This window comes from Drosophila grimshawi, unplaced genomic scaffold (genome assembly GCF_018153295.1).
Source record: "Drosophila grimshawi isolate 15287-2541.00 unplaced genomic scaffold, ASM1815329v1 contig_311, whole genome shotgun sequence".
NCBI classification, from domain to species: Eukaryota; Metazoa; Arthropoda; class Insecta; order Diptera; family Drosophilidae; genus Drosophila; species Drosophila grimshawi.
The window spans coordinates 29276152-29299201 of NW_025063098.1; the positions used below are offsets into that span (position 1 = coordinate 29276152).

Below are 23050 nucleotides of genomic sequence, written 5' to 3' on the forward strand. Positions count from 1 at the left end.
TATTTGTACTTTTTAGAACTCTTCCCTTCAAAGGAAAAGAAAAAATTTACTAACAACACAGAACAGATATTGTTTCATGTCAGCACAGGGTATTTGCTCGTCAATCACTGTTTCGAACTCGAGCACTTTTACTTGGCGTTCCAATTGGAAAGTGTTGCCAATTTGCCAACGCTGTTGTCGCCGTTGTTTTACTTGTTGTTTTTGTTGTTGTTGACGGAGTGGAAGTTTAATTGTGCGCTTTATAGCGCAATTTATGATCCAAATTCGACTCGACGACTTTGTCTTGGCCGGTGGCCAATTGGCCAATTGCCAAACGGAAATTTTGTGGCTCGTGCGAGTGTTTTTTGATTATGATCTTCAGGGGACTTTGGCTTAGTTATGACAATTATGCTCTAAATTAAATTGTTACAAAATTACGATTATTTACGATTCGCAATGGAAAACTCTTTGAACAGCCCACGTGAAGTCAACGCATGGAAAGTAGAACAAATCGTAATAATAATAAAACAAAAACCAAAAAAAAAAAAACCACTAAATTGGCAAATAAATAACAATAAAATAAAATAACCAAAATTACTTAAAAAATTACAATAAATTAACAACAAAAACAGCAAAATTTACAAATTTAAATAAAAAATAATACAATTTTAAATAAATTAAAGTAATCATCATAAAATGTTGCATTGAATTTGCCAATTGTGCCAGTTCTCAGGTGCAAGGCAGGGTTACAGAGAGAGACAGAAAGAGATCGAGCGAGAGAGAGAGAGAGAGAGAGAGAGAGACATTGAATACAGTCAAGCTAAACGAAGTAAATAATGTGTGAAATTTCACAAGTCACAACTCAAGTACACAAAAAGACAACAAGAAACAAGAACAAAAGCACACTAGTCAACAAAATATATTTGAGACTTGAAATTTATATAAATAATAATTAAAATCGAACGCAATGTTAAATGCATATCATTTGGAAACTGATTAATAATAGCCCTTCCAAGGGAAGGGTCACGACGTCATCGTGATCGATATATTTATTTATGATTCTTTTCTTACTCTGTTGTTAAGTGCTCGATTCGCCGTTGTAACAACTTCAGAAATACAAACAAATTCTGTGTGGTTTTATTTTTGTCGACATCAAGGTTAAAGCTCGACCCGAAAGAGCAATATACTCAAATGCACATACATATGGTGAATAGATATATATATGCATATATATATATATATATATATAACTTATATAACTGTATATAACTTTTACACAAATAGGTATTTCTTGCATAGAAAAGCTGTTGAAACATTTGACATGCAGATTAGATTAATATGAATAAAATGCAAGGGAAAAAAGAAGAGGAAAAAAAGCAGAAACTCATTTGTGCAAATCACGAACGAATCACATGAATCCCAACCAATAAACAGCTAACAAAAACATTCGATTTTCGATAAAAAAGAGAACTGGAACAACAACTATTGTTTTTGTAGTCTTGCGCAAGAAAATTGATTAAAGCCATCAGAAAAAATTGTGTAAACACATTTCAAGTGCATTTTTTAAAGGGGAATACCACGAATTTAAGCAAAAAACTAACTTAAGATAAAATGTTGTAAGAGAGAAGCAGTCGGTTTTTAAAAAATTTATTAGAATAAGGGGTTTTTTATAAGTGAATGTTGAAATTTTTACAGATTATTTATTGTGTATTTATTGGTTTATATTTGTATTATTAATTGATCAAAATTTTCATTATTTATTTATATAAAATAAAGTAGTCATGTTTACATTAAAGGTGATACTTCAACAATTATTTATTTATGATCTGCCTAATTAAAAATGTATAATTTATTTAAACAAAATTCCCCTATTTTGTGTACAAAAAGATGTTTTACAGTTTTTAATTTTTTATCTAAATTTATTTTTATCACAAGCCGCTTTTATATCGAGGTTGAGTTGCAAACCAATATTAATATTAATATTTTCCAAACAACCTGTTAGACTCTCCCCCCTTGCATGTCTACACACGCATTACACACACACTCACACACAACCGCTCACACACTTCGTATCTCTCAATTAGAGTACAGCAATTTTCAATTAGTTTTGCTCTCAATTTTGCTTTCAGTTATTTTCATCAATTAGCCAACAAAAAATAGAAAACAAAAGTTGGAAAAAATGGAAAGGCGCTGATATTTTAGTTGGAGTGCCTAATTAGCTAAAATGTATATTAGGGGTGGCGTAGAGAGCGAGGGAAGGGGAGGAAAAGAATTCACAAAGCTGACCAACTGATTTTTTTTTTGGGCGACAATCGAATTGTGCCAGAAAAATATGGCGAAAAAGCGAACAACAATAAAATTGCTGAATTATTAAACAACAATCAGACAAGCAAAAAAAAAGGAAAAGAGAAATAAAGAAATGAGACGCGCTCTGAAAAAGAAACAGCAACAACTACAATTAAAACTGCCAACGGAGCAGTGCAAAAGTTAAACAAAGGCGCAACAACAACAACTCAAATTATTGCTGCTTAAATATGCCAACAATGTGCACACACTACATTCACACACACACGCATACATATCACATTCACACATGCAAGCTTGTATTAAAATGAGCGAGTACTCATAGATGCGCACATACATACACATATGCGCACACACGCTTCTACACGTAGAAAAAGAATCGAGTGGCTAATTTAAAAAGTGTCAACTTTTCTTAAGAGATATTTAGATTTTACTATTTTTTAGGTCAGTAATAATTTAACAAAATTTCAAATTTAGCTTGAAATAAAATCAAGGGAAAAAAAATAAATTACAGTTAAATAGAAGAAAAAATCAAAGCAAACTCACTAAAATATTATTTACAACAAGTATTTGAGTGCATATATAGTTATTGTTTTCATTTTTTTTTTGCTGTGTACTCGTATTCGTATTCCGTATTTATACGTTAATTGCCATGTAAAAAACAGGGGTGGGGAGCGCAGTTGCTTCTTCTTCTTGTTCGCTTTCGAAACTCGAGACCCGCATGGCAATAAAAATGACATGCAGCTGGGCAACAGAGAGAGTAGAAGTGACAGACGAGGAGTGAGCAAGGTGGCGGGGGTTGAGTGGAGTGGGTGGGTGGAGTTAAGAGCGTGTGCATATAATCAATCGCAAGTGTAGGAGATGGATGAGAGAATGAGTGACAAAAAGACAAACGAGCAGAGACAGAGACAGAACATTGTGTCAAATGGAAAGAGCAAAGCGAAGAGATTACAGTGCTAGTAGTGATGGGAGCATAATAAACACACTCACACACACACACACACATAGATAATAACAAAACTCCCCTACAAAATGACCATGCAAAATGGGTGGCAAAGAAAACGAAAGAAAAGAAAAAGAAACAAAATGAGAAAAACACACAAATTATGATGAAGTAACAATTAAAATTTAAACAGCAGTAGTTAGTTTCTAGCTTAATTAACAACATAAACAAAAGCGATGCCAATGCCAGAAGAGAAGGAAGGAGAGAGAGATAGAGAGGGAGAGGAAGAGAGAGACAGGGATACGCCTTGGTCATTTAATTTGCTTTGCATGTCAAACGACTAAATGGATGAAAACATACAAATTATTATTTTTTCTCTCTTTTTGAGTAATTAGCTAAAAATGCAACAAGATCTACAGAGGTGAAGAGATTTTAGGGTAGAGGGCGCAGGTTAAGTAAGGTCAGTTTACTGCAAAAGAAAGTTGACTGAACTGCAATTAAGTGCATGAGATCTTAAGCTAAGCCATTAAGTTTGTGCAGCTCATCGGAGTCTTTGTGAGATTAAAAATAAATAAAATAAATAATATAAGTATTTTAAGGCGAATTTTTACGAGCTTAAAATAAGATTAGTGTTCTTAAAGCCATAAGAAAAATGTACAAAATAAATAAAAAAAATTATTTTTATATATCCTCATTCATATAAAGGTGTATCTTAACAATCGCATTATTTCAAATTGCAGAGCATTTATAATTGTTTTTTATTTATTAAACAATAAGTTCTAGATTATACAGAGAGAGAGAGAGCGGCAGATACCCTGCAGCTGATAGTTATGTTATTATCTTCAATCTTAATAAAATATCTGTTTATATTATATATCAATTGGAAGGCTATATCTTAACAATTATGCCTTTTGTTGCTATCGGAAATTTGTCTTCGCGAAACGGAAGTCTACAGCTCTTTAGATCGAGTCGACTTTTAATGCTGACTCAGAATATACAGTTGCTGTCAAAATATTAATACTGCTGCTACATAAAATGTATAATCTCAGATATTTTATAAGCAATATAAGCTAACAGTGAGTGTTGTCTCAATATTTCGCCACAGATTTTCTCCTAAGAGATTATTTACATTTCTTCCTTTTATATATATTTAGATTTTGGATTTTGAAATTAAAGGACACATATTAGCTTTACCGATTAACACTTATCGCTGTTATCGATTCCATATTTTTTATATTTTATCTTTTCCATGTCTGTAACTGCAAGTATATGTACTCTGATTGCTTAGATATTTAGAATATTAATTTAATCACCTTAATATGAATGTTGACTAGCTTTAATTCAATCCATACAATAACGAGTAATATTTTGTTGCAACGCATTATTTTTATCAATTTTAATTCTGATTTCTCTCTCTCTCCCTCTCTCATAGTATTTATCAAAGATATCTTTTTTTCCCCCGACTTTAATTTCCGCTGCAACAAATTACGTGCAAAAAATATTCAATTTATAATCTTTTCAGTTTTTCAGAGGTGAGATAAGTGACAAACGGGAAAGATGGGTGGAGAGAGGGAGAGAAGGGCGGATAAGATTTATTTATATGATTTAATTTAGTTGAGTCTAGTTTAGTTGCAGATACACACCATTTATCTAGTTGATCTCATTTAAAACGGGTCTCAGAGTAGATCAGATGATGCTGCTGATGAAGAAACACATTCAATTTAATCCAAATGAAAGCAGAGCTTGTTATGTATCTGATATATATATACTATATAGTTATATATATACATATATATTCACTAGTCACAATCGGCACTTAAAATCAGCAAAAATATATTTTGCATAACTTTGAAATTTCACTTTTATTTTTTTGTATTTTTTATTTGTATTTTTTTTGTTGACCGGTTTTGCTATTTTTTATTTTTATTTATCTTTTTGCTATTTCATAATAAGCACAATTTTAAATATATAATGATAATTTACAAATTCATAGAAATATTTATTTATTTACATATGTGTGTATGTATTTGTGTATGTGGGTGTGTGTGTGTTGATGTCTCTCGTATGTAGAACAGCAATCGAAAGAGCGCGACTTAAAATTCGAATTTTAATTCGAACTCGAATACTGAACGACAAGCAGACAAAAACAAAGCCGATGATGATTCAGCTGTTGCAGAAAATATGCCCAAAAATAAGGAAATATAAACAACACACAACGCACAACACAAATGACTGTTAAAGGCACCCAGGAAAAGAGACGCGTGTATCTGACAGATACTTCTTTGTATTTCTGATTTTTTGTAAACGAAGCGCGGCGAAAAAAAAAGCCGACCGCACGCTCCAACGGCAAATTGTACAATACAAACACAACAACAGCTGTTAATATTTTACCAATGTTTAACATTGTGCTGTTGTTGCTCAATGAGAGCGCACACATATATTTAACAGTTGCGCTCACTGTTAACACTCAATGGGAGAGATCGCGAGAGCGAGAGCGCTTGAGTGAAAAAAAACACTAGGGCTAACAGTTAGCATCATGACTCATGGCAGTTAAGGTTAAATAGCAGAGAGAGCGGAGTGCAACTTAACAGTCCCAGTTTGAGCACAAAGCGCTGAATTCAGAGAGCAAGACGGGAAGAAAGCAGAGAGCACGAGAGAGAGCGTGTTAATATGAACAGCAACATTAGCAGTAGCAGCTGCATTTGTATCTTTTTGTCTATGTTCTTATTATGCTTCAATTGTTATTTTGTTTATGCATTTTTCTTGGGCTTAATTTGTGGGTAAACAAATGCCAAGCACAAGCTCATCCATTAGCAGCTAATTAGAAGTATGAAAGGTAACAAAAATATATGCCAAAGGCTAATGCACTTGAGAGAACAAACTAAAAACAAAAAGAAAAAAAATGACCAAATAGCTCTGATTGAAAACTCCCCAATGGAAGAAGCAGCGACAAGTGCAGCAAAGCAAAACAAACAAGTCTAGACACGATAGACACAAAAGAGAGACATGAGAGAGAGCGAGAAAGGGAGAGAGTCCAAGTTGACCCAGTGTCCACTTTGCTTCTTATCGTTTAGCTGCTTAATTACACGCAACGAGTGCAAAGAATGACAGCTCAAAGAGAGCGAGTGAAGGGGAGAGCAACATAGACGCATCCATAAGTGCGAGTGAGTCCAAATGCAAAGGGCAGCACAAAAGCAAAACAAACTGAATATGTTGTTGTTGCCATGACGCCGGCAAAAGCTCAAGGAACGTTTAATCAATGACCTGTTCTAGCAGTGGGGGGGAGCGATGTTGAGTGAGTGAGAGTGAGATAGATAGTCACTTCTGGCATTTAACTGCACGCATTATTTTTTTTGGCTTGATATTTATGGAAATTTGATAAACATTCAAACTCTTTTTTATTGCATTCGATTAACATAGGCTTTTAATTGCCAAACAAACTAATAAATTAAATAAAAAGATATATATAACCTTCAAAAATAATATTTGCGTCACAAAAATGTTGCACAAATTTTCCACTAGTTCTTAAGACGTCTCCATAAAAAAAAACATAGAGAGCAAAAGCTCACAAGCTTTAAGAGCTTTAAGGCGTCGATGAAATACTTGAAGCTTCGATTTAGAAAAAGCTTTTAGCAAGTATTAAAATGTATCATTATTTTCAGCAAAAAGAAAAAAATTATTATTAACTTTAGACTACCCTGGGATTCCGCTGGAATTTATTGTGCGTCAGCCTGATTAATAATTCAGAAATTCTCATCATTTCTCTATTTATCTTTATCTCTATCAATAATTATTTCCCATAATCCAAATATTTCCATATTATTTAAGTAATCTTCTAGTATTGAAAAAGTAATAAGCTGATCAAAAATATATAAGTATTCTTTGTTTTTTTTTTTAATATTATTCCTATCTACACAACTAATACATATATAAATCTTTTATTTCTTTTTTACATTTAAGTTTAGTTTTATTTTTAATTTAATCAATTTTGTACTCTTTTTACTTTTATATTGTTCATTCGTTTTATTTTTTAATGAAAATAAATAAAAACATGTATTATAAATTTTTACGCGTTAAATGACAAATTCAAAATACCCTATAATAGAGTAAACAGGAAAAAAACCAACATTCAGCAATTGAAATACAAATATTGATCGTAAGAATGTAAACAGAACAGAAACAAAAATATTTAACAGGCGTGGGAAAGGGAGGGGGATAAGTTTGAGCAAGAGGAGGGATGGAGGGTATGGGGAATGCCCATAGGGAGCAGCTACAGATATGTTGTAAGCATATCAAATGATCCACAAGACAAACAAATGTAAGAGGAGGAAGAAGAGCAATTGCAAAGCGAGATAAAATATAACACAATACAAATAAAATACATTTCGAATGAACCGACAAACATATGCATGTATATCTGTATGTAATACACACACAAACATTAACATTTATGACAAGGGGTTGATGTGGCTTGTAACTTGCCACTTAAAATGCAATCAGAAAAAACCAAATTGATTTCAATTTGAAACACACAGAAGCATATTATGCAGAGAGCGAAATTTACCAATTGACATAGAGATAGAGGGAGATCGCTGGATTTACGCCCATGCTGCGCAATTTTTTCGCCAACTTTAGAAAGTGTCAAACAAAAGTAATGATCAACAAGACAGACAGACAAGAAGACAACAAAGCTCCAAAAATTTGCGGTAAACTGAGCTTAAAAGGAGAAGAGACTGGCTCTCTGAGAGTACGCACAAAATGGCTGCTGCTTCTGCTTCTGCTGCTGCGTTTGTCTGTTAATGAAGCTTATGAGCAGCAGCTCGCGCACGTCACAACTCAGTGAGCTGCAGCAACAACAACAACAAGAAGAGAGAGAGAGAGAGAGCGCGGGCAGAGAGAACACAAAAGGAGAGCAAGCAAGCAGCTGAAACACGGATCCCACAGTCAATGGCTGCACCTGTAAAGCAGCAAGCCATATTGCACGCACACTCCCCCCACCCCATCCCCACACCCACACGCGCATGCGAGGCAAAAGCACAGTTACTGGGGCTGCTGCTGCTGCTGTTGGGTTCATTAATGACGACGTCTCGCCACGTTCGAGCGATCACCAACACTAACAACCACAATAACAACTGCAGTGTTGAAAATTAAGCAGGAGCGTTCAAGTTGAGTGTAACACTAGCTGATAGAATAAATGTATATAATAAATAAAATAATGAAAAATTAATAATAAAACATAAATAAAAATGTAAACAATAATAATTTAATTCGTAGACTCTTAAAACTAATCTTCATAAATTTGGCAGACATAGTTAAAAAGTGCTGCTTAAAATTAAAATCAATCAATAAATTAAAATGAAACGATGCGATTTAAGTTAGTTGCGTTATCGATAACTCCATAATCGATACTCTTCTTTGCTATATACATTTTGCGATTTTAATATACCTCTCATACATACTTTAATTGGCTACAGGGTATAGTCAAAAAAAAACTCACAACGACGCAAACAATTTCATTAGTACCATTAAAAACGCATATTTCGCTGGCCACATAAAATTAAAATGGCAGCTAAGCTAGGCTTGCTGTTGTATTTGCCGCTGCAGCGGTTTAATATCGTTCAACAGCAGAAGAAGGAGACCAACAATTTCCGCGCAAACGCAACCGTTGCGCAGCACTGATAAAGGGAATGGAAGAGGTGGGACGGCTTAGACAGACAAGTGCAGAGAAAGAGAAGCGACGCAAGAAAAGCTTGACGCAGCCAAGCATAAAACAGATAATAATAATTTATATGCATGTAAAAACAATTTAAAAAAAAAAACCCAAAACGGCACGATCAATGACTGTATCCCCATCTCTAACCCCCTCCACCACTCCTGCCGTAATGCAACGGAAATGGTCAATTGCGCAATTCGAGAACATAGATAGAAAGAGAGTGAGAGGGGGGAAAGAGAAAATAAAAGCTCGACTTACCTTTATTTGACTGAACGCCGACGCAGCAGTAGCAGCGGCTGCGGCTGCTGCTTCCCTGGCGACGCCGACGCCATCCGCGGAGCTGGCGTGCGTCGACGGCGACGTTGCATAGACGAACAGCGGCAGCGAATTGAAATTACGTAAAAAGGCGCCAGCGCCAGCGTCGACGGCACCGCCACCGCCGCCAGCTTTAGCATCCTTAAAACGCCGGCAGAATAGCAACTGTTTATTGCAGGCGGCAGCGGACGCCAGCAGCGGCAGTAGCGTGGGCGTTGGCGTTGGCTTCGAGGTTGGCGTCTTTGCTGCTGATGCTGCGGCTGCCGCCTCTGCATCTGCCTCTGCTGGCTGCTCCGCTTGTTTTGCTGTTGTTTTTGTTTTTGTTGTTGTTGTGGACGCCATTAGCGTATCGCAATTTTCTTCCTCTTTTGTTGTGGATTTTGTTGCAGTTGTTGTTGTTATAAAACGATGCTGGCGTCGCTGCTGCTGCTGCTACTGAGCTGCTGCTGCAAGCGTCCTTTGTTATTTTGGTAGTTGCTGCAATTATCAACTGGCTGCCGCATGTTGCAAATGCTTACGCATAGAAATGACCTCTAACTAAATTATCTTCAACACACACACTCACACAGCACACACACGACATGCAGACACGCACACACACACACACACGCGAACACTTTGTCACAGCAGCAACAACTGTGCAGAAAAAATTCAACGTTTTGTTGTCGCTTTTTGCACGCGGTGTTTTTTCTTAAATTGTATTAAACGATTTTTTCGTATTCTTTTGTTAACTTTTTGCTTGCTAAATTTGCTTTTTGTTTAAATTTGCAGACAGTTTTGTGTGACCGTATATTGCAAGCTGAAAAATACGAAATCCCATGCAGTAGTCTGGCAACGCTGCTGGGGGGAAAAATACCAACAGCTGGCAAGTCTGGTCAAATCAGGTGATTATTTTTATTTTTTGGGGCGACATCAAAAATAAAAATAAAAATAAATGGAAAAATACCAACAGCTGGCAAGTCTGGTCAAATCAGGTGATTATTTTTATTTTTTGGGGCGACATCAAAAATAAAATCCTGAGAACAAAGTTTGCCGTTTAAACAGTATCAAAAATACATGGTACAACTTTGTAACAAAATTCCTCAGTAAAAACATTCCGGCAGCAAGCAACACGTTGTGTGTTCATTAACAGATAACCAATTTGCAGCAAACAAAAAAAAACAATTTAAGCGGACATATAACAAATTTGCGCTCGCCGCCGGTTAAGTGTTTTTGTTGCTTGGAGCTTTTCTTTTTCGTGTACGGTGATCTTCGATTGCTAAATTTCCACGTGCAGACACCCATTACCAGAAGCTCGCTATTTACTGCCACACAGAAGGTAAGTTTATTTAAAAATAAATTTTATTATAAATTTATTCTCGAGAGTTGCCACATTGTATGTTGTGTCTTCTTACAGATAATATCGATCTGGCCAGTCAGTCAGTTACCGTAATATAGTCGTGCTGCTCTCATTGGACAAGTGTTGGGCAATATCGACACACACACGCACACACGTTCCACAACACCGAAACATACATGCACACATCTCTGTCGCACTCAGGCACATACAATCGTTATACGGTCTCGGTCCGCTAATATCGTCATCATCATCGTGTCGGTCTCTCTCACATCCGCTCTGCAACAGAAAAAAATTGAATATCGCAGCCGTAGTTGTCGTCGGGGCGCCGTTCTACTCGCAGTGCTGCAATATTTTCTAGACTGTAACTCGGACAAAAAGCTGAGAGCCAGAGAAAAAATAAAATAAAATAGCCAGAACACACAGAGAAAAGTACATAAAAAAATAACTAAAGCCAGCCTATCGCAGCTTTTGTGTTTCGTTTGGTTTTGCTAAAAATATATAAAAGCATTTTTCACTCTAGTTAAAACAATCAATTTTCTCATTTCGTGTGCAAATCGACAAAAAAAAAAGAACAAAAGCAAAAATCGAGAAAGGAGAGAGAAACCTACAACACTAATACCCACACACACTCACACAAACACACACACACAAGAAAATCAAATTTCAATCAGAAAATGGCGTTAAAAAGAATCAATAAGGTATGTGAATCAAAAAATAATAATGAAAAAAAAAAAAACATCAAATTGTTCAAAGTATTTTGCAACAATTTGCAACAAAAGTGCAAAAAAAATATATATATATAAAATGTGAATAGAAATTTCTTGTGCGACAAAAAAAAATGAAAAAATTTTATGCAAGAAATGTGAAACGTAGAAAACGAAAGACGTCGAAAGAAAGACAAAAAAACCGAACCGAATACGTGAACGAAAGAAAACGTGCAAAAAGCAAAAGAAGCAGCACAAGGAAAAATGGGCGATGACGACGTGCATTAATTACTTACTACAAGCTTAAGCTTAACTAAAAAAAAACTAAAGTTTAGATATTTTCAGCTTTGCAATAGGATTCCAACTAGAATTAGCTTGGATATATATATACACACATATATCAGACAACGTGAACGTTGTATGTGTATTTGGTGTGCTCGACGTTTCCGTTACACATGTGTTTGCATCCCCTCCCCCACCCCATATGCAAGCATGTGTGCTTGTGATTGCAGTAAATATTGCAAGCCGGCCAACCTGGTCCAAAAAAATTCAAACATATTTGGCCAGCCAAAGTTACCCAACACTTGCGTGTATGCATGTGTGTGTGAATGCATATATATAGCTAAGCACTTACACACACACTCACACAAACGTTGCTTATGCTTTTGTTGTTGTTCGCCGTCGAAAGATCCAGCAAAAAAAAAAAATTTAAACACGGCAGCGCAAAAAAAAAGCGTATAATTTTAACCTAACCTTACTTTTATATTTTTTGCGTTGATAATTCAGAAATAGTGCTACACACATGCATATATTTAAATAGATATATATACATATATATATTGCAATTGTGTGTGTGTGTGAAAGCGGCTAAATTTCGTTGAAATTGTATTCATATATGTAACAACAGTTAAAACTGCAATGTTAATTTTTGATTTTCGTTAAGTTTTGCTGCTGTTGCTGCTCACTCGCTCACTGCAGCAGCGAGCCTGCTGGTAACTAACATATCGAGTGCTGTTAAATATTTGCATATTTTTATACTTTACGCATATTTATATTTAATGTTTTATGTAGTTTGAAAAATTAAAGTTCGATTTGAAGTGCGGCCGGTTCACATACACATGCACACACCGTCTCATAGTAGTAGCCCCCACACACACACACACAGAGTGTCTTTGCACAGTCACAGCGCTAGCAGCAGCAGCAGTGAGTCGAGCAAAGCAAAGCAGCATATTAACTTTGCCATCTCGCTCACACACACATTGCAGAATGAGCCGCCCAAAGAGAGCGAGCAGCAATGGTTAAAATCGACGGCAGCTGCTTGCTGCTGGCTCTGCTCTCGTCTGGCCTGGCTGCCATGCACAGCATTTGACTCTTTCTTGCACGCGCATGTAAAGCGAATGGGGCAGTACTAAAAGAGGAGGGTTTCTCTGTGTGCGTGCATGTGCGCGATGGCAACTCAATGTGTGTTGTGTTGAGTAGTGTTGCAAAATGTATGGAGGGAACAATAATTAGTATAAAAAGAAATAAAAAAATATAATTTACCATAATTTACTTTTAAATAATGTATGAGTAAAATATGTAAATGATGTTTAAAAAAAGCCAACACACGCACATTCACACATATATTTTTGTATATATGTATGTTGTTTTTTTTTATTTTTTTTATATATGTATGAGGGTCTGCTGACTGTTTCGACGACAACGAGCGACGCTAGCTGAGCAGCAGCAGCAGCGTCATGGCCATTGAATTTTTTCCTTATTATAAACTTATGTTCAATTGATTAAATGAAAATGAAATGCTCCTAGTGAAAATGAAGGAAACGTATTTTTATTGCATTTTGAATTAATGCTAATTTTAACTTTTCTTTATTTTATGTAATTACCTTCGTGCTCTCTTCGTCCCCCTTTCAGCAAAACAATTAGCAAGCAACTGTTTTGGTTAGCCCTTCCCGCTCTGCTTGTTCTCTTGCTCTCGCAAGCCAAGGTATCACTTTGTTGTTGTTGTTGCCGTTATAGAAATTCAATCAAAGAAAGAAGTGAAGACGCTTGAGCCGGGCTTGCGCTCTTTCTCGCTCTCTCTTGTTCTCTTGCGCTCAATTAGCTCTCGCTGATCGTGGCTTGTGTTTGCTTGTATGCGTGTTTGCTAAACGACCGTTAGTTTGTTTTTATTTGAAATTTAAAACGAAACGAACGCTATCACTTCACTTGTCTTTGTCTTTTTCTTCTTTGCATGAGTCATGCCGTCGGCGAGACGACGACGACAACCGCATTGTGTGCAAAGAGAGAGCGAGAAAGAAGAGTCTCCCCTCGAACTTGGCGATTTTTTTCTATGTAACAATTTCCTCATATTGTTGTTCTTGTAATTATATACTTTTTCGCTCAACAGGTACAAAAGTGTCTGAAAGTGCGTGGCATGTGGCACACAAGAAAAAACGAAAAAAAAGAGAGCAAAAAATAAGCTATTTTTGAAATGCGTTGAGCATAAATCGTATTTCGTATTTTTCTTTTGCTTGACGCGCGACGGTAAAATGAATTTTTGTGTGTAGTAGTTTTTGGGGGGCTTGTTCTGCTTCTTTGTCTTCTGTTCTTCTTCTTGTTAAGCGCAGCAAAAAGAGAGCAACAACAAAGAACGTTGCCAGTCAGCCGTTTGTCTTGCTTTACGCTTTATTGAGGTGCTTGGATTTTCCACTGCGCGCCCCTCCCCTCTTTAGTATATTTTGTGTCAAGGCTCTCGTTTAGCTAGCTTCCGCAAAACCAGTGTTGCTATTTTTGGAGTTGAAATTCTAGCTTTTTTTTTAGAGCTGAAACGTTGACAAATTTTATGAAATAGTTTTATTAGTCGGACAATCTAAATAAAATAAAATAGTTTTAGCTTTGGTGGAATACCTGAAATGCTAGCCAAACAGTTCTTAACTGTTTTAAGAGCTGAATGTTGAACCATTTTAATATAAATTCTATTTGTTAAAAAGTGTTAGTCCTTTATTGCTTACTTTCGCTCTATATATATATTTTTTTTTTTTGCGTTTTCCAGCTATTTATTTTGGTTTTAGAATTTATCATTCTTGCAAACACTCCGCATTGAGCTCATCTCTTTTGTTTTAATTTGTTCTCTATTAGTATGAAATAAAATAAAATATTTAAAGCGATTGAACGAAAATTCTAGTTATAATATTTAATATTTAGCTTTTTCTAGCAATTTCGTTTTTACTTGGGAATTTATATATCTGGCAACACTGTTCCTCTTCCCGCATTGAGCTCATCTTTTTTTTTTTTAAGTTTTTGTTCTCTCTGTTTTTCGCCGGTTTACTTTACACCTATTTTGTTGCCCATGTTGGCTGGCTGGCAGCTGTGCTGCTGTTGGGGTTGGAGCATCGTTACATACAAATAGGGAGAGGGGAGGCGAGAATAACAGCAGCCGCTCAGCTGTGTGCGTGCGACTGTTATAGAAGAGGGGGAGGGGAGTGTGAGAGAGAATAAGCTTGCATGTGTACGTATGTATGTGTGTGTAGTGTATGCGCCTTCTGCTGCTGCTGCTGGCTTCTGGTTCGGGCCAACGAACTTGATTTTCGCGTCATTCGCATTTGCTGCTGCCTGCTTTTATTTTTCATATATGCGAAATACGAAATATTCATATATCTGTTTTTAAATTTGAGATGTATCCAAATGAAATAAAATGAAATCACATTTGCAACGTGATGCACAACATGAATAAAAATATGCAAATTTATATTTTACATATAAAAAGAGCAAAACGCGAGAGAAACTTTTGTTGTGTTTTTGTCACTACAATAATACTACAATACAAATAATAATAATATAAATGACAATAATAAAAATAATAATTATAATTAATTGATGTCATTTTTTATATTTAAAGGAACTGCAAGATCTGGGCAGAGATCCACCTGCACAATGTTCAGCTGGACCAGTTGGAGATGATTGTGAGTAGAACATTTAATGGCACGTTTTCAAAAATACAACACTATAAACACACGCCGCCTCTCTCTCTCTCTCTCCCTCCCCCCATTAACCATTCCATCGATCTTCTGCTTCTTCTTATCAGCTTCTCTTTTTGCATTATGTAACTATGTGACGACCTACGACTCGAGTAATGCCCTCTCTTCTCTCCCCTCTGCTCTCTCTTTCACTCTGCTCTCGCAGAGCTTTCTATAAATAGAGCAGACACATCTCATTTAGCTTTTGATCTGCTGCTTTGCCTTGCAGTGACTCGGCACTTTGCACGCATTTGGAAAATTGAACTTTTTCCAGTAATGGAAATTTGTTTGCAAATTACTTTCCTTATCATCGATTAGCTTTATTGGAAAATCACTTTAATCGGATTTTTTGGTTTCGTTTTGTGTTGCACGCTCAACAAACTTGCAACAACTTCACTTACACGTTAACGTGTTTTCATTTAACTGTTAATCGCACACACACATGGGTCAACTTTGTGTGCTTTTTAAGCCAGCTTCGCTTTTTGCTATGGAGGTCACCTAAATGACGTCACTGAAAAGTGAAATCGTGCAATTGAAGTTGTTGTTTTTTTTATTTATTTTTTGTTTCTGTTTTGGTCACACTTGTGAGTAATAAGCAATCAATGACATCGATAAGTGCATACCGATAAAACCACAGATCGACATTTAAATATTCCAGTGGAAGTTTTTTTTATTTCCAAGAATTTCTTTTGCAATTCTAGGCTGAACTTGAAAGATAATGATTTATTTGTTTAAATTTGTATATGGGTTGTTGAGTTAGCTGACTTTATTTCTATATTATGTGTCCATTACATTTACGATCAGCTGATGTCTACATTGCAAGTCGAGAATTGATTAGATAAGAACCAATTATTCATTGGAGAAATTCAACGATAGTAAAATTGTGATTATTTTGTATGTTGTTCACTTTTTGATAAGTGCAATTGCAATGGAATCGATTACAAAACGCATTAATCACATTTAGTTTGGTCGCCATTTGGTCATGGAAAAATAAATAAAAATATTAGCTGCTTAGTAGATAAAACTATAAATAAAATCCTTCAAATATAACAAAATATTATCTACTTTAGTAGAAATGTGACAATATAAGATATATTATATATATATATATTATATTATATACTTCGTAGATATTTTTTTATATCTGAAAGATTCTTTTTTTAAACTACATTTTTATATACGGTAAAAGAAATTATAGATTTCTGAAAAGAGTACTTTATTATTTGTAAAACAAGTTGGAAAGAGAAAGCAGATCGTTCCTCTATATTCTCTACTCGCTCTCTTTCTCGTCGTTTATCTTATACAAATATAAATCAAATTAAAGCCGCATTAAGAATTTTGCTCCACATAACGTAATCAGAGAATAATTAGCAAATATAGCGCAGATAATGAGATAACCTATTCTATATGTATATATATATATATCTGTGTGTGTGAGGGTGTGTGTATGGCAGTGTATTCATATTTATCAGTTTCCGCTGTATTTTTTTGTGCAGGGCTTTTTTTTCTTATCAGAGCAACGATTTTAGTGCTTATCAGCTATGAATGAAGTTAACACACACACCTCGAAAGAAATTACGTGGCTATTCCAAACAAAGAAACTAAATATAAATTATATATATACATATATTACTACATTTCGAATTGTAATTAAAACTCATTAGTCGCCACCGCCTCCCATAATTTATTGCCGATAAGCTAAAAAAAAAACTCAAATTCAGTTGGAGTCGGTTTTTTTTTTTTTTTTGTGTGGTTTCTCAAAACTTCTGTTCTGCTATAAATGAAATTACAGTAATTGTAATGTACACACACACACACACACACGCGAACACACACATACGCATAAGCATAGAGCGTAAGCTGCTCCCTTCCTCTCCTTCTTTCCTTCCTTCGCTCGCTGTGCACGGCCCAGTTCTCAGCCCCAAAAAGAGCTTTGCTGCTGCTTCTATGTGCCTTTGTGTGCGTGTGCTTTGGTGACATTGAGCGTAAGCGAGTAGAGCTAACAGAATGTGTCGTATGCATAACGTGCACAAGCGAGATGGCATGCTAGGCAAGTGGTGGTACTACTGCTACTGCTGCTTTAGCTACCGCCTGTCAACGACGACGACGTCAGCTGCGGCTTCGCTGCCAAGAGTCGGTGCCAAGGCTCTTTGGCAATTGTTGTTTGTTTTTGTTCTTTTCGTGCACACTCGAAGAGGGCAGGCCGGTAGAGGGCGCTTTGGGGCGAGCCAAATTGAGTTGAGTCTGCAGTAAAGTAATCGAGAGCCATGGGAGAAGAAGCAGCAGCCGCGACGAAAGAGCGTGCAAAGAAAGAAGCAGAGAGAGGCGCTCTCAATGCATTTTTTTTTTTTTTTTTTCACTGATTTATCTTAAGTCAGCTTTAAAGTATTCCCGAGTGGCGCATTACATGTGGCCAAACTGCAATAATTCATCAAATATCAAATAATTTACAATCAATTGTAACTATATATATTAATACAATTCTTTCTTTTATTTACAGTATTTCACTGGCAAGCTACAATAATGGGCCCGGTAAGAAGAACAGCTGTCTTTTTTTTGCACTGTTATCCTACACTGGACACTAACATCTGTTGTTGTTGGATAAGTTCAGCGGCGAGAGCTCAACGCGTGTGTGCGAAAAGGAAGGGATTATTAACCTTGGGATGAACTGCTGCGTGTCAATAACATTTTAGGCCGAGCAAGTATCGATTCTCGATTGGTCAACTCTTCTCATTAGGCAGCATCGATACCTCAGAGCTTTTTTGGTTGAAAAGGATCGCAACTGGTTCGTGCTGTTGGTTCCGTTAGATCGATAGCTAACTGGTTCCAGTTAGAATTTTGACTCCAATTCCAACTTTAAACTGTTTTCCAGAAAGTTGCTTTTGCTAAGGATTTCGTATTTTGAAATTGATTAATATTTGATCAATGTATTTGGAGAAAATGGAACTCTTTTGCCCCTTAGTTTTTAAGTTTAACAGCTTTAAGAGCAAAGAATATTTAAAACTGTTTCTGACTTGATTTGAGTCTTGATTTAGTCTTGTTATGTATATTGTAGTATATGGATAAAGTGGTAAATGCTTCTGATAGATTTAAACTATCCTTTATATATCATAAATGTATCTGACTCATATATCTCTTTGAATATATATCATATATGGATACTTTACATATACAAAGTATCATTCTAAGCAATATGTTGCTTCAAATTTAAACCCAAAACTAGAGTCTTGTTTTCAAATCCTTGTTGTATCTATTATAGATAATGTCTGTCTGTCTGTCAAGGGTAAATCTGTTAAATGTCAGATGTATTCGAAAATCGTTCCTCGGTGTTGTTCCAAACACGAAATATCTTATTAGTTCTCTCTGTAATAAAGGTATATTTCTGGGTATATTTATCAAATACCACTATATTTTTCGGGTATATATAGCTGGCAAATGCTATATATATTCCATAAACATTCTTTAGATTTCTCCAAGCAACAAAAATCTTGTATTATTTTTTTCTGCCATAAAAATATATCTGTTGAATGACATATATACAACATTAGGAAGGGGTACCCACCTTTTCTGATATAATATATATAATGGGAACATTTGTACTTCATAATCATTATCAAGATTTATTTCAAACCGAGCAAAAATAGAATCTATTTTTCAGTGACTCGCCTTGAACTTATCCAACGCAAATGCAGACTTTTGTTTCAATGTATTTTTTATTTTTATTAGCTTTATATATTTGTAACTGTATATATTTATATCTGTTTTTAATTTTATTACCTATTTTATTGTTTATACATATTTTTTTTACAATTTTGTTAACTATATATTGTTAATTGTATATTTATTTTATTTTAATTACCTAAACCTTATTTTTTATTTGTATTAACTTGAATAATATTTACTTTATTTTAGTTAGCTGTAAATATAAATATATTTTCTATTTTTTCTATATATATATATATATATATATATATATATATATATATATTCTTTATATTCTTTATATCTGTATTAACTGGTTATATGTATTTGATGGACTATTTACAGCCGGACAGCCCTTACCAAGGAGGTGTATTTTTCTTAACTATACATTTCCCAACAGACTATCCCTTTAAGCCGCCAAAAGTGGCCTTTACAACACGCATATACCATCCAAACATTAACAGCAATGGATCGATTTGCCTCGATATATTAAGATCTCAGTGGTCGCCAGCATTAACTATTTCAAAAGGTAAATTCAAACATATATTATTATATAATTAATGTATATATATACTTGTATGGCTAATCTGTTTTCTATTTCTATTTTTCAGTCTTATTATCAATTTGCTCTCTACTCTGTGATCCCAATCCAGATGATCCGCTTGTTCCAGAGATTGCCAGAATATATAAGACCGATCGGGAAAAATATAATGAGCTGGCACGGGAATGGACTAGAAAGTATGCTATGTGATGCGTTCCAGATTGCAGCAACAACAACAAAAAAATAAACAACAACAGCAACAATTACAGTCCAACACCAACAAAATTAGCAGCAACAACAACAGTAACAATAACATCAATGTTAAAATCAACAAAATTAACAGCCATGTTAAATTCTACAACAACAACAGCAGCAGATGCAGAAGCAACAACAGCAAAGCTAACATTTAACAATAGTTACAACAATAACAACATCAGCTCCCAATTCGAACGACAACAACAATATCAGCAAATGGAGCTGCTGCAGCCACGAGTGGAACGGAGGCAAAGTACCAACAACAGCAGCAACAACAATAACAGCAGCAGCAAAAGTAACAGGAACAACAACAACAGCAGCATCAACAACAGCAACAACAACAGCAGCAGTAACATTAACATTAACAGCAACTGTCAAAAATTGGCATCAAGTTTTTTTATTTGAGCCTGTGTAAGAAGAAGAGAAAGAATGAGCAAATAAATAATTTAATAATAATTCAACTGAAACCAGAAAAAAAGAAAGAAAAGCAAAAAACAAACACATTATGTAAGCATAAAAACATTTAAAGCGAGAGCTAAACAACAACACAGCATCCCACAACACAAACACACACACACACATACACACACAAACACACACACACACACACACACACACACAACACATAATAAGTTTAAACAAACAAAAAAAATACAAACAAACAACAACTACAAATAAAGATCAGCTGGAAAAATTATTATTATTATATTATATTTAAAAATGAACCGGAAAAATAAAAATTACAAAAATTCAATTTTCTCTCTGTGGAAACGCGAATTATGCCACGCCCCCCATTCTCAGCCTCCCTCTTATTATTATTACATTTATAATTAAAAAATTAAATGAATTGAAATTCTGCGTTCAAAACTAAACAAAGCGATTTTCTCTCGCTTTTCATTTATAACTCGACAACAACAAAAAAAATCAAAAAAAAACTGCACAAAATGAACAAATGGATTTTTGGTTTATGTAGGGCAACCCGGAAGAAGAAGAAGAAAAATGAGGGTAAGAGCTGTAAGTTGCGTTTTGAATTTTTAGGTAAATTAATTCTAGCTTAGATTTTATCCGATTTGAATTCGTTGTTTTATAAGCAAATATTTCGAAAATCGGTTCAGCTTCAATCTGTTAACTTTTACGGTTCCTGTAGTTAATGGTTCAGTTTCTTACCTACAATCAGTTAACATTACCGGTTTCTGTCAGACAATTGGGACATGGTCTAGGCTGAGTTTTACTCGGTTAACATTTGCGGTTCCTCTTTGATTTACTGTCACAGCTCTCAGCTTCAATCGGTTAATTTTGATTAACGGTTCCTGTTTAATTTCCTGCCGAGGAATGTCAATTTTGGTTAACAGTGCAGTTCAAATTTGATTCTCTGATAAATAATATAGAAAACCGTTATGAAAATGACTTTGATTTAGATTTGCGTACAATTTGTTGCCTGCTCTCGTATAAAGAAATAAGAACGAGAAAAACGAGATATACGTTTAGGGCTGCCCAATTAGACTGATAAGTTCGTGCAATAATTGCTGGGTGTTGTTAAGTTATCTGGAAGAGCAAACAAGTTGTTCATAATAAGCTCAGTTTTGCATGGTTTGTTCTAAGATATATTTAAATAAATATCTATATATGGTAATACTTAACTGATGAGTTGTTGCCAAGTGATTTGATGAGATTTTGATTGTATCGATTTTGAGAATGTATCGTAAGTATCTACGAAGAGATTCTCTCCATTCGATTATTAATCAATTACAATTTTCGATAAATATCGATAGAAAACGACCTCGATTAGAGAGTTATACTTTTATCGATATGTATCGATATATAAATCGCCTCATTTCGATTATTTAATGTATCACTTTCGATTGTATCGATAAGTATTTGATTATTAAGTCTTCAATTTTCGGTTGTATCTATTGGCATCAATTCACAGATTACTTCTATTCGATTAACATATTTCCAATTTTTAATTGTATCGATAAGTATCGATTGTTTATTTAAAAATACATTTAGCATTATGTGCATTATTGTTTTTTAGACAACTAAACAAAAATCTTGAACAACAAAAATAATATTATTGGCTAACGCTTTAATTTACTAAATATTAGGAAATATAAGCACATTTCTAGAGATCGTTTTTTAGTAAACACGGATGTTATTTCACAAGTTGCTCAAGGTAAGCATTGCAATTAATTTTACATGTTTACATTTGAATTTATTTCTTTGAATTAGCTGTACTCAGACAAAATACATTTACATAAATACATTTTCGATGTAAGAAGAAAAGAATAAGAAAGAGCAGAAGGGCCATGAGAATTGAACAACAGCTGCAGAGGCGAAAGCGAAATACGGAAAATCGGTCAATGTGAAGGGCATACGATATTCGTATCGTGGCGAATATCGTAGCAAGAAGTGACAGAAAGAAAGAGCAACACTTAGCACACACACGCACACGCATACATGAATTGTGTGCGCTTCCAGAAGCTGGCAACAGGCACAGCACGTTAAATAAACATTTAATCAATTCGGAGACTCAATTAATAAACAGCTACAAATATGCGCCAAAGCCGTCGTTGACGACGGCAACGATGTCGACGTCGACTGCGTCGTGCGCGCCAAACTTTTTTGCAAAGCTTTTTTTGGCGCCTGCCTTTTTTTTAGCAGTTTCATATTAAGGTAAGATGGCGGAATAAGCAAAACTTTTATGTTCTCTTTTGGCGTTACGTCACAATTGAAATATATATTGTAGATTAGACTAAGCAACAAATTGTGTATACTATTTTGAGTACTTTGGATTAATGTGATAATTATATAAATTTTGTTCAGACTACATAAAATGCATGCGGAAACAAATCAAAATGGAATATTTTAAAACCTGAACAAATCATCACCATTTGCAAAAAAGAAATCGAATTTTGCTTAAGCATTTAGCAAATGCAAATAAAATGCATTGATCAGCATACATATATAAATTTTATAATGTTTTCCAACAGACGGAAAATTTTTGCACAAACTCATAGAAGAGAATAGAATAGAAAAGTTTCTAATTGTGACGTCGCGCGGTGTCACGTTCTTTTGCTTTCAGCTGAACGAAATACGGATATTTGAAATGGGCGCGCGGCTCTCTGCTCTCTCTCTCTGCTAGCCAGTCTCTGCTCTCTGTTCACACTGTCAACCAATGATCAAGCGCAGATGTGATCTGTGTTGTTGTTGTTCTCGTTGTTACTGCCCAGCAGCGAAAAAAGCTTATTACGAATTTCATT

General features: G+C 35.0%; 2 protein-coding genes across 5 annotated transcripts in view; one reads left to right on the forward strand and one right to left on the reverse strand.

Moving 5' to 3' along the window:
- Window positions 1-9841, reverse strand: part of LOC6569629 (pneumococcal serine-rich repeat protein) — a 63654-nt gene extending 53813 nt beyond the window's left edge. For 2 of the 4 annotated variants that reach the window (XM_001995914.3, XM_032741677.2), the window contains exon 1: window positions 9198-9841. In XM_001995914.3, coding sequence (XP_001995950.2) covers window positions 9198-9596 — 399 coding nt within the window. In that variant the 5' untranslated portion in view covers window positions 9597-9841. Of the gene's footprint in view, window positions 1-4869; window positions 5165-9197 lie in introns of those variants that run through there. The other 2 variants (XM_032741676.2, XM_032741679.2) reach the window with 2 other exon arrangements.
- A 390-nt stretch (window positions 9842-10231) lies between these two features.
- On the forward strand, window positions 10232-19791 carry LOC6569563 (ubiquitin-conjugating enzyme E2-17 kDa). The gene is made up of 6 exons (XM_001995912.3): window positions 10232-10572; window positions 10651-11291; window positions 15175-15238; window positions 17793-17824; window positions 19340-19523; window positions 19606-19791. Exons 2-6 carry the CDS (start codon window positions 11268-11270, stop codon window positions 19743-19745), a joined length of 444 nt encoding a protein of 147 aa, XP_001995948.1. The 5' UTR covers window positions 10232-10572; window positions 10651-11267; the 3' UTR covers window positions 19746-19791.
- Window positions 19792-23050: the final 3259 nt, after the last annotated feature.

Excerpts from the sequence above, each read along its gene's own strand:
- LOC6569563 (XM_001995912.3), top strand. The coding sequence starts at position 11,268 with ATGGCGTTAAAAAGAATCAATAAG. Across the intron at positions 11,292-15,174 it reads CGTTAAAAAGAATCAATAAG|GAACTGCAAGATCTGGGCAG; the intron begins GTATGTGAATCA and ends TTATATTTAAAG. Across the intron at positions 19,524-19,605 it reads AGCATTAACTATTTCAAAAG|TCTTATTATCAATTTGCTCT; the intron begins GTAAATTCAAAC and ends TCTATTTTTCAG.